Source organism: Talpa occidentalis, unplaced genomic scaffold (assembly GCF_014898055.3).
Source record: "Talpa occidentalis isolate TD23 unplaced genomic scaffold, MPIMG_talOcc4v2.1 talOcc4.11, whole genome shotgun sequence".
Classification (NCBI taxonomy): Eukaryota; Metazoa; Chordata; class Mammalia; order Eulipotyphla; family Talpidae; genus Talpa; species Talpa occidentalis.
Genome location: NW_023601104.1, coordinates 58,599,759 through 58,612,975, shown reverse-complemented (window position 1 = coordinate 58,612,975; position 13,217 = coordinate 58,599,759). Strand labels below are relative to the sequence as shown.

General features: G+C 33.3%; 1 protein-coding gene across 1 annotated transcript in view; it reads left to right on the top strand.

Moving 5' to 3' along the window:
- MDGA2 (MAM domain containing glycosylphosphatidylinositol anchor 2) overlaps positions 1–13,217 on the top strand; it is a 729,529-nt gene that overhangs the window by 581,296 nt on the left and 135,016 nt on the right. Inside the window, 1 exon segment of the mRNA XM_054690202.1 lies at positions 7,203–7,496. Within this exon segment, the coding sequence (XP_054546177.1) occupies positions 7,203–7,496 (294 nt within the window).

Below are 13,217 nucleotides of genomic sequence, written 5' to 3'. Positions count from 1 at the left end.
GTTTGGGGCCTCCCCGGTGGCGCAGCAGTTGAGCGCTGGGTTGCAAAGCTGCCCACAGCCTCTGCAGCGCCGGTTTGATCCCCGGCTGCTCCCCGGCCACCAGAGGAGGGTCCCACATGGCGTGCAGACCTCTCCTGCCGCCCACTGCTCCCCTCAGCAGTGTACTTCGATCCTTCTGCCTGCTCTGCTCCCCGCTCTGGCTCTGGTGAATTCTCTCACCCTCCCACGCTTCTGACTGTACCCAGGGCATATATAAACAAAACAAACAAATACAAACAAATAAATAAATCAATAAAAACATGCCTCTATAACAAATAAATAAATAAATAAAACTCTATAGTTTGGTGTTCAAGGTTAAAAAATATACACACAAAAAGATTGTTTGGTAAAAAAAAAAAGATTGTTTGGATTCGTTATATCTGTGAGTTCAATATTTACTTGAATCCTGTTTTATTTATATATTTGTATAGATCCAGTCAGTATGGAAGTTTTCAAATTTTGAAATATAGGGATTTTCATAAAAACACATTTTGAAGTTATTTATTTATGTTAAAATATAGATTATGCATCTCACTCTAGAGCATACATATGTATTGTAAACTGTTCCCAAAATTTGGTAAACTAAATTAGTATTGTATACTTATTTTAGGATTCTTGAACATGAGTCTAATAGCCCATTTGCAGACTATTCTATTTTTTATATTAAAAGAGACATAACTTTTGTTCCAATATCTTCTATTAAAGCACATTATAAATCTATAAGTGCATAATAAGCATATTCTGGTGTCTCTGTTTCTGATAGCTAGTATTTTCTCATATAGTTCAGATAAATTGAACTTCCCCTTCAATCTTTTGACTAAAGTTATTTTTCCAAGTGAAGAATAGAGATTAAATTTCCTTGTGTTCTTTCCTAATGAAGAAATAAAAACATTTTCACTTTCCTATACTTGTTTTATTTCATAGTCTGTGATACAGTGGAAGAATTGACAGAAAACCTGTTTGTTTAAATTACCTGTCTAGTTATTTATATTTGGAATGAGAAACTTTGGAGCCATACCATGCTTGTCAAGTTTCTCTGATTATAGCATCTTTTATAGTGGCATTTCAGATAAGAAAAATCAAAGTAAAGTCAGTGTATGGACTATGTGTCAGCTAAAGTACCTTTGTGATTTTATGAGGAGAAACTTTTTTTTAAGCAAGTGTCAATTCGTTATGAGTCAATGTGGATCTCACAAGATGTAGACATTTCAAATTTTCCTAATGAATTTGATACTTTCATTGTGACATTATTATAAGGAAACATGCTTTATTTGAGAGGGATATAAAATATCAAGAAAAAGTTAAATGACATGTCCACAAATTGTCTCTTTCTTCTGTTTTTTTTTTTTAATCTTTAGAATGTATATCCAAATTTTAAATGAAGGAGAAAAAAACGCTGGAAAAGACTCTTTTGATCCTCTTACTCTCCCACACCTCCATGTATCTCAAGACACACTGCATCTGACATCTACACTAATAATATATTTTGGAGAATGTTCTTTTTTTGTGTTTAAGCTACTGATTGTAGAATTACCAACACTTCATTTTTTTTTGCCACTTTTGTTCTGTAATACTCATGATATAAAAAAAGTGATGATTTCTCTTTTTTAAAGATTTATTAATGTATGCATACAAGAACTGGGGTACAGGCCAGAGGTGTGGGGGGTGAGAGGATTCACCAGAGACAGAATGGGAAGCAGAACAGGCAGACTGACTGAAGTATACTGCTGAGGGGAGTAGCAGGTGAGTCAGGAGAGGTCTGCTGGGCCATGTGGGTAGCTCCCTGGCCAGCCTGGGATTGAACTTGTGCTGCAGTGGCTGCAGATAGCTTCATAGGTTGCATCTTAACCCCTGATGCCACCAGGGAGGCCCACAAATATGATGATTTCTATTATATTCATATTTTTAATCTAATTATCTTATCCTTTTGTACCTCTCTTCCTTCTTTCCTGCCTTAATTATTTCATGAGTCCCTGTTTTGAACCAGGAAGAAAATCAGGGCACCAGTCTTAACAGTTAGAATAAGGCACTCTGTGCCTTCAAGATCTGTGGTCAGGGATATAGAAAATGGAGAAAATAGAGGGAAACCTCACAAGCATCATTAACTGGATATACAGCATAATATCTGGTCAGGAAGGTGAGCAAACAACTGCACCTAGGCATATGCAATGTTATGACAAAACGGCTAATTTTTTTTAACTGGATGTCTACACATGGGGCAGGTAGAGGGTGCTAGAAGACCACAAGGATTAGGAAAGCTCAACATAGGAAAGAACTGCTGTTGAAGGGCACTGAGGTTCACTGGTCAGTGAAACTGCAAATCAGTGCTTGTTACAGAAGGGAGCAATTTAAAGGTGTATTTCTATCCAAAATGCTATGTCCAGAATGATACATTTGTGTTGTTAGAAGTGGACTTTTCGTGAAATGAACTTTGGAAAATAGATAGTTTTAACATTTTAAGTCTTTCTGGAATTCTTGGAGCCTGTAAGATGTTAATATGCATTGCACATATTGTAAAGAATGAAAAATGAAGAGTGTGCATAAAGAAAATAAAACTTACTAATAACCCTACACTCAAAGTGCAGAACTACTGTTAGCTATTTGGCATAATTCCTTCTGGGTTAATTTTGCGTTAGATTTTTTTCCCATGTAAGTCTCCTTCTCTTCCCTGAATCAGTGCCCAACTACCTCACTGTCTTATTTTGTACATTTTTATAATATTTGAATACCTATCATATGCAAAATAAAGTGCTGAATATTGACAATATAAAGAAAAATCACATCCATTCTTCCCTTTAAGAAGTTCCTCGTTAACAGTAGTTGACATATGACTTATTTTATGAAAATTAAATGCTGCTGCTCCGTAGCAGTGTGTTTTGTTTACTTATTAATAATGGTTATAGCTATTTCTGTTAGCCACTAGCCTGTTTATCTTGCTTAACAATATAATCTTTATCAATGAGTGCAATCATATAAAGACTGTATCATCATGTCTTTTGTGCTTGTACCATGAATTTATTAAACATTTGTCAGTCTTTTTAATTTACAACTATTTTATTAACAATATTAATTTAAAAGCAAAGTAAATTCCATTTCCAATATATTGCTCCATACAAGTGCATTGACAAAGATAACAGTTAATCCAAAAAGGAGAAAAAAAAAAAACTAAAAAATCTTGTCAGGGGTTTTCAAGTTTTGTTTTCTTCGTTACAGAAGTATTATTGTGAACATTCTCAGTGAGGTTTATTGCTTTCATAGTGACATAACAAAATTATATTTATGAAGATAAAGTTTATGACAAGGTAACAGGAAATCTGAAAGAATTAGACTGGTAACAGACAGACCACTTAGTATACTGTCACAAAAGAAAAATGGTAACTTCTACTGTGAAATATACCTAGAATCATGAAAAGAAACAGGCAAATATGAGAGATACATTTTGCTATAGAATGCAAAGCAACTGATTGCAAGTAATGAGCAAAGGGAGATGAGAAAATACTATAGTTCCTAATTTAGCAGATGAGATGTGTTGACAGTTATCAACTAAGTCAAGATATAAATGGTGCTTATCTTTGGAAATTTAAGACTTGTAATGTAGAGATAGGCAATCATAGACTGGAAGAGACTTAGGAAGTTAGAGTTTATCAACTTATAAAACAAAGAAAAATTCATGAAAGCAAATGAGACTTCTTAACAGAGAAATTTATAGTAATAATTAAGAGTTGAGTATAGAGTTCCATGAAAAATTTAGTGTGGATGGAGATAGAGAAATCTATGAAACCTTGAGGAGATAAGGTCTTACTGGCCAAGAGATTAAAGCTGATTACAAAATTTAAAAACTCTCATGGAGAAAATGAAAAATAAACCATGTTTGGTATTATGCTTTGCTATTTAACAAAGATTGGGCTAATTTATGATAAATATTTTTATACTGCTTAGACTAAAACACATGTCTACATTTCCTTAATTTTGATCTGGTAATGAGGAAAGTTTACATAAATAAATCAATAACAAATTTACAAAGAGACTTTTTAAATTTTGTTATCAGTATTAATTCTCTTGGCCAGTAAGACCTTACCTCCTCAAAGTTTTCATAGATTTCTCTATCTCCATCCACACTAAATTTTTCATGGCCTAGAACTCTATACTTAACTCTGCTAATCATTACTATAAATATCTCTGTTAAGAGTTCTTATATTTAGGGCCCCCCCCCCCCCCCCCCCGGTGGCGCGGCAGTTGAGCGCTGGGCTGCAAAGCTGCCTGCAGCCTCTGCAGCACTTGTTCGATCCTCGGCTATGGGGCGAGGATCCCACATGATGGGCAGACCTCTCCTGCCGCGCCCGCTGCTCCCCTCAACAGTGTACCTTGGTCCTTCTGCCTGTTCTGCCCCCGGCTTCAGCTCTGGCTCTGGTGAATTCTCTCACCCTCCCGCACTTCTGACTGTACTCAGAGCTTGTATAAATAAATAAATAAATCTTTTTTAAAAAAAGAGTTCTTATATTTAGCATGATAAATATAAGAAATATAGTCAAGGATTTTTCTTTATTAGGACAACCTAATAAAATAATAAGATCTCTGGATATTCATCTTATTAAATAGAGAAATGAGAACTTTTATTTAACACCACTTCTATCTTTAACCTTTTACTACTTGTTCCTATAATCAGCACATCAGTTATTATTGAATCTCTTGCAGTGCAAACTCTTAGTTTCAAAATACAGAAATTAATACTCAGAGTGGTTAAATTTGGCCAAGAAAATGTCTTGTTTTTGGAAGAGATGAGGGTATAAAATTTCAAATAATAGCTCTCTATTAAATAGTTTTTTCAGCTATAATATCTTTTCATTTATTTCATACAAATTTATCAAAATTTAGATATTTATTTAGATTGGCTTATCATGAGGAATTTTGACTATATATGGGAAATATTCTAATATATACCAATATAGATATTTAAAATAATGCAGAGATATGATAAAAAATGTAATTTGCAAAAATATGTGTCATTTACTCCTTGACACTTTTATATTGTTCCTGAAATAGTGACAAAGAGATGGGCTGGGTGGATTGGTCCATGAGCAAGAGGAGAGGAGTCTAGTACTAATCAAATTATACATCACATCAGTATAATTTACAGGTGCCTACTTCAGGGTCATATTTCCACATTGACCACCTCCTATAAATTGATCTCAATTTGATTTTTTTAATTGTGTAGTAATATACATCTGAATGGATTTGATCCCATATTCTGAATCTTACACAGTGTTGTAAAGCAATGTTACCTCAATAAAATAAAAAAAAAGTAGTTATCATGTCTTATTCTCCATTTTCTCATTTGAGAAATTTTAAATTTATTTATTTGATCTGTAGGATTGTTATGGGAATTAAATGAAAATGTAAAATTCTTAACTATGCCTGGCATGTAATAAGGACAAAATTACTGTTAAATGCTGAGATTATTGCTGTTAATGTGCACCTTTTCTCATAGAAGGCAAGCAAGTATTGTAACTTCTTTTTGATACTGTTGATACAGGATGCTGCTTAGAATAGCATTAGTCCCTGTGGTCACTCCAACTAGAACAGATTATTTAACTAAATCATTTATTTACTTATATTTCTAATAACAAATTAGTTAATTTTAAAAATTGTATTTTTTTTTCATTGTAGCCATTTTGAGTTATCTTTTCTTGATGCCAATTCCTATAAGGTATAGATATACTTCAAAAAGATGGTAGTGGTTAATGTCATATTTTCTGATTTCTAACATGCTCTGTACTATTCAACTAGTTCCTTTTCAAAATAAGAAGTAAATGAAAGAATTAAATGAAAAAGTAGGCATGAAGTTACTTAAATAACAAGATAATTAATTCTCTTATTTCTTTGGACTTGAATTTGTTTTTCTCTGTGTAATAAGAGAAACTACATTTCAAGATTAGTTGAAAAATGATTTAGAAAATAATTGCTTTTGTTCCTGGGCACTGGAGCACAAGAATGCTAGAATGGAGAGTGAAACCTTTGTTTTTCATACATATGCAGTACTACCTCAAAGGGGAGCATATGACATTTATCAGAAAAATAGAAATATTCATATATTTCTGGTTCTTTTTATTCTGGGACTTTAGCACATGCTATTTTGATATATATATATATATATGTTCTATTGCATAAATGTATTTAACAACCTATACATTTGTGTAAGAAATCAAGACTTCAATGGAATAAGTGGTATTGTTCATAAGAAATTTTGAGCAGTACTTCCATGTTTTTCACTAAACCCTGGCATATATCCAGCACAGTGAGTTCCAGTAAAGCAGCCTAATTTTTTCATAAATATTTTCACTAAAATCAGAAATAAATTTTATCTGATTAAATTTAAATCCATATATTATTAAAATTTTTAAAAATTCATCTAAAATTAATTTTCCATAAGTAGTGGCAACATCATATCATGACAAGCTATTTATAATGACCTCAAATATTTTAAAATGAAATTATTTTTAATTCAAATGTGAATAGTAAAAGTCCCAAAGAGAATATACAATGTTTCTTCAGTAGGTGACACTGTATTCTGCTCCATTACTTTTCAACTATGGAGAAAACAAAGTTGTAAATTTAGAAATTGGACAACCATTTCTAAACCAGAGTCAAAACTTCCAATTTTATGCAGTGGTGCTTCTATTTCCCTTGCCTACTCCTTGTATTTATTTTACCTTGTAAGTCTATATTGTCTCTAACTCTTTCTTTGAACATCTTTGGGTAAAAGATAAAACCATAGGAAGCAGAAGATTGGAAAACTGAATCCTATCTCCAGCCAGCAGGGTGACTTCTGTGAAATGCAGATGATGTTAAAAAATCCAGTTAATGACTGATAATGACCAGTCATTGAGTAGACTGTCCTTATGTTGACCATTCATTTTCCAATTTAATGCTTTATTTATTTTGCTAATAATTTAAAACCTCATTTGAGTGAGGTCTGTGAAAACAATTCAGAATTATTTTAAATGAGGATAAGTGCCACTTACTCTCAAGATCTCTTAATTTTTGCCATCTGAAATGTCACATTTCTTCAACCAGCAGAATTTTTTTCCTTATGATTTTATGTATATGAATGTGCTTTACCAGTTTATACTAACCTTGAAAAATTTTCTTTTTCCCATTTCAAGTTCCACCCAATCTGACTGTTCCACAGGAAAAATCACCTTTGGTCACCCGAGAAGGAGACACAATAGAACTACAATGCCAAGTAACTGGAAAACCTAAACCCATCATCCTTTGGTCTAGAGCGGATAAAGAAGTTGCTATGCCTGATGGGTCAATGCAAATGGAGAGTTATGATGGAACACTGAGGATTGTGAATGTATCTAGGGAAATGTCAGGAATGTACAGATGTCAGACAAGCCAGTACAATGGATTTAATGTGAAACCAAGGGAAGCCTTGGTGCAGCTCATCGTGCAGTGTAAGTATTTTTTTCTTTCTTTGTGTTTCTGTGGGTGAAATTGGAAGACAATCATTTTATTAGTGAAATGAGCTAATTTTTGAGGTGAGTTATCATATCATATCATCTAGATTATTGCTACCCACTGTAAACTATAATTTTCCCTAAATATATGTATTGCTTGAGCTAATATACATTAATGGGAAGAGTTCCATTAGTGTGTGTGTGAAAATAAGGTCTTATGCAGTTGATTCATACCAAAGAATCAGCAAATGTAATGGTTAAAAATTGGTCATGTGCAATGAAGCAGGATAGAGACTGGAAGTAATTGCTGTTTCAGATTATAATGCTCTTTTGTTTTCACAGTTTGTGTTTCTACTTCAGGCAATTACATGCCCTTTGCCCAAATTATCCACCTATTTCAAGACATCCCTTTGCTTAAATTGTGAAGACCTAATCATTGAAATGCTATGTTTGCATATGTGTAGTGGTAAGAATAGATTACGTAATTATCTGCTAATATAGAGATAATTCAAGTAGATATCAGGTGGTACATTTTTGCTTGATTTTCTTAACAGATAATCATTTTACTGCAAGAGTTGACCATGATAGATTTTTAACTATATTGAAATTACTTACAGTTCTAACAAAAAAATTATAAACTTCATGCACTTTGTATTTGTTCTTACTATTGAAAGTACCTGAATTCATAAATTTAAGAAGTTTAACCATGTCAGTAGTATAGGTTACTAGAGAATGCTCTGGTAACTTGGATGAGAAGTGGTGAGATATTGCTGGAAGAAGCTAGCTAGCCACTATCTGTTTAAATTCTTACAGTGCTACAGACATTTTGATTGATGTTATGTGCATGGTGGAAAAGTTTTCAAGAAAATTACTGAATTAGATGAAACTTAAACACTTAAACAATGTTGCTTTCTTTCTGAGATTCCTTAACTCAGAATATTTAAAATAGAATACAGTATAAAAGGTCTGTTTTTATATTAGACTTAAAGATGTTGGCGGATTGAATTGACAAGATTTGAAAGAATAGTTAACTGATGACAACAAATGCATTTATTTCTGAGGTATGAGAGTAGGAGTTGGGGGTGAGAGCAGTGAGGTTCTGTGTGCTTCTGAACCATTGCCTGTCCCTGTTTATAGAAACTCAGATTCCAGTATGCTATTTGTCCTATAAATATGCAAACTAATATTTGCAAACAAATGTCAGTACTTTGGCTGATTTCCATTTGATTGTTCATTTTTTCTTGAATAATGCCAAGTTTAAATGATACCTTTCATTCAGCAGTTCAGTATTGTATTTCCCTCACTGTCTTTATCCTCATGACAGTAAGTTGATGTGTAAGTAGTTATATAAAAACATGTTTCAGATAGAAAATAAATATAAAAAGAGAAACCTATCCTCAATTGTAATAAAAATAATAATAATAAATAATAATAGACACCTTCAAGTGACCACACAGGAAGCTGATACAATTTGGACACTTCATTCTTGTTTGTAGTCACAGAATGCTGTGCTTCCTCTGGAGCTTCCCATAAAGCTTCAGTGTTCCTAGAGCTGCCGGGGCAATTAGTTTTCACTCTCTTCACACTTCTCTCTGGGAGGCTCTGATACAAATAAAAACTGTGGTACCCAGTGGCTCTAGGGAATTCTGAAATAAAGCTTCAGGAACCAGCATCTTCTGTCTTCACAGAATAAAGTAACTTCAGAATTCTCATGGTAAGATACATTTCCATTTTTTTTTTCTTCTTTAAAGTTAAGTTCTGTACAAGATTTTGAAATTCAGGTCTATAATACCTATGAAGATAAATATGGCACAGTTTTTCCAATGTGACAAGGAAGCAATCCTGTGAAAGACACCGGTATACATAGGGAAAGTTTAATCATTTAATGTAGGTAAACCTTTCTGCATCCCAAGGTGACTTTGCAGAGCACAGGGTGTAATTTAAATGCACTTACTCTCAGGCAAGTTTCCCTGGCCTACCCAGAAAGACAGCTGGATGCCAGCAGTATGTCAGTTCCAGATGAGGATGTCATCTTGTCTTTCAAGAAGCTCCCTTTCATATATTTCCAACTCTTCTGAAGAATCAGGTTATGTATCTGACTGTTTGCTGAGTACAAATAACTGATAACATCATCAAAATATACCTAAGTGAATTAAACCTTGATTTTTTTCAGGCACACAACTCTGCTAACAGGTCCAGCCTGTGTGCCTACCTTAAACATCCCTGAAAAGCTGATAATGCAGGAATTCTGATAATTTTTTAAATGATAAATGTTCTTATATTGATTTATATAAAATTTATGTAGTATTTGTACTTGGATAGTCATGGACTTTGATGAGTGTATATTGTAAGGGCCTAAATAAAGGATATATATATATATATATATATATATATATATGTGTGTGTGTGTGTGTGTGTGTGTGTGTGTAATATGTATATATAAATATAAAGGATTTATATATATATTCACATCATACAAATAATAGAATGACCCATTTAATGTCTAAATCTCTAAGTAAGATTTATTCTCAACTAATGTGTGTTAAAATTACAAAGCAATCATTCTATTAAAACCCTGTGAATTATTTACTATTCTAATTAATTTATCTTTTCTTTAAATGTGTAGTGATTTAGCAGGTAACAGAAGCCTATAGGTATTTTACACCATTCTATATCCTGTTAGGAGTAACTTATTCACCATAATAAAATAGTTAAAATTATTAAAATCTTGTGCACATTGCTCATTCTGGAAAAGCAGAGGACTTATTCTATAATATTTTTAACTTCTACAGCTTCCAATTACCACACATGATATGAAGGAGAATAGGAAGTTGCAAATATAATTACAGGATTTTGAAAAATAGTGCTTAAAATTAATCTAAAATTTTAAAAAGTTGCCAGATAAAATTGCAAAGTGCCTTGTAAAAATGTTAACAAAATACTTTCATATTTCCAGCCATTACTTAATTTAATTTACATGATTATGAAACTGTAAAATTTCTTTTGTTAACTTACTAGCTCATTTTCATTCTAGCAGTATTAGAATAGAAAATTGAAAATAAACAAGTAGCATATATAAATTGATTCATATCATTTAAAAATCATAGCATGAGAACTTATCGAACAAAATTAGAGCAATTTCCTAAACAAAATAATAGTAATGAAATGATTTTTTTATTTCTCCATTAGAGTCTTGATCAGTTGAAATTTTATAATAGATTAATAATTATACTTCTTATATGCTATGATTTTAATTTCATAAATGGTAACATTTTATTTTATTAAAAGCTTTCTACCCCTTAAATGTTTCATCTCAAAGCATTAGGGTACAGATGAAGGGGTACCCTGGGGACCCCAAATTTGCACACTTTAAATGGGTTCTGCTATCTGTTACATAATGACAAAGAATACCCTTAATGTGAAAGAACTTTAATAGATAGTGTACATAGAGAGGAAAGAGGAAAAAAAGGATAATAGTTTTCCAATAAAACACCCAATGTTATTCATCCTCTTGTGGGTAAATTCTCAGCTAAGCAAGCTTGGCCCAGAGCAGGGCCCCTGACGTGCCAATGCTTGCCAGAAATCTAAGGTGCCTGCTAGAGGGAAACCATAGGAAAGATGGCAGAAGGGGCCAGGCAAGTCTGGGATAAAAGGAACAAAATCAAATTACAAATCAAGGTAAACACTGTCATTGTTAGCTTCCCTACTTGTCTCTCACACATGTCTCTTCCAAGTGTCTCTACATGTCTCAACTCCATGTGTCTCCTGCCATGTCCCCGGAGTCCCTGGTGCAAGTCCAAAGCCTCGAAGCAAGTGTGACTTCTTCTTCACATGTCTCTCTGCTCCACATGTCTACTCCATGCCCCTTTCTCCAATTTGAGCAGAAACATTAGATGGCATACATTTTTCAAAATCATTTGAATGTGGCCTTCTCAAAAACTCTCTTGTCATACTGCCTACAGAATTAGCATAAGCTATACAAAGAAATATTTCTAATGACTGTATAGTTTCCACACCAATCTCTTATCTGATTGGATTTTCCTCTTTCAAGAAATTGACCCGATCTAAGAGACATTGGTTTACTCCCATAAAATAAATTCCTTCCTAAAAGTCATCACTTACCTTTGAGGTTATTTTCAACTTGTAAGTAATGACAGCATCAAGATGCTGTGATCTATAAGGATAACTTTGAAGAGAGCAGTCATTTGAATAATTTTCTGTGACACAAAGAAGCCTAGCTTTTATTACTTACTACAATTGTTAAATGATAAACTGAGGAATATTAAAATTTTTAAGAGTGTCGACAAAATTCAGTTTCAAACCGGCAGTTCCACTAGGGGATATTTGAAGGATTTGGGCAGGAGTTGGGGTGGGACACTAATAGAGAAAAGGCAGAAACAAAAGGAAGAAATTATTGATTAACTTTAGTTTAGAGTCTAGTTGTCTGTCTGTAATTGGTCGTCCTTAGGTTTCAGTTTTGTAAGCTTAAGATATTTATGCAGTTAAATTTTATTTTGCTTGGTAACAATAGGAGCATCAGCACCACTTCAATCTAATGGCCTCCTTACTTAATTCATTTAGCACTATCTATATGGCCCTTGACAGCATCTTAATTTCTCTTAGCTTTAGTTTCCCTATGTCCAAAAAGAAAAAAAAAAGTTTTACTTAGCACTCATTTAAAATAACTTTGCAAACTAACCAGAACATCACTTTCTATTGACAAGGAGGAGAGGGAATTTCAGCCTCACCTTTTGGGTTCTTCTTGGGCTATTGAAAAAATCAAATTAGCAAAAGAAAGATTAATAAGAGAAAGGAACAATTTCAATTATACATGTGCAGGAAATATATATAAAATGAGGGTTCTAGGATATGTGAAGAGAAATGAGGGTGTATATCCTGAACTAAGGGATGGGATAGGGGTCTTGGAATTCAGGGAGAAAGGAGGGGCTTTCAGGGAGGATGAGGTGACTTCTAGGAGAAATCAGATACTCGATGATCTGCCATAGACACAGAAATCAGATACTCAACAATTAGATCCTTGCCCTGCCACAGTAGATTTTTCTGATAGAAAGTTTATTTCTGGTAAAACCCTAATTCTGGGTAATAACCCCGATTTTCATTCTTCTACGTAGATAAGCGAGTGGTAAAAGCTACTCACGTGCTTGTAGGGGCTCCATTAAACTCAGCTCTAAGTAAATCATGGACCAAAGTGACACATCTTGGCGGGTCTATTCTTAACATTTTGGAGAGGTCTGGTCTTTCACCATACAGAGCTAAAGATAAATTATCATGATTGTCATTTTGATCTAAAAGTTCTGGTATATTTTAATGTACATAATACTTTTCTACTTGCAAATTTCTCCTCATATACCCTATTTTACTGTTGTTTTTTTTTTTCCTAAAGCATATTGATCTTTAGATCACACTTGTCAACCATCACAACTCTTGTAAAATTGGTAGATTCTTGATTAACTGATCCATTTCCAGGGTCTTTATACCTGGGAAATCTTTAAAGCTAAAGCTCTACTTGGTAGGAATTCTTAAATTTGTCTCACTGAGAACCTTTTAATATATGCTACTAAGAAAATAATGCCTCAAGAATTTATTTTCTCTACTTTAATATTAATGATTATTAAATAGAATACAGCATTTATTACACAGTATTCTTTGAATTAAGTGGCCATATCCATTCTTTTGTTGTTTGCAGTGGTTATTAGA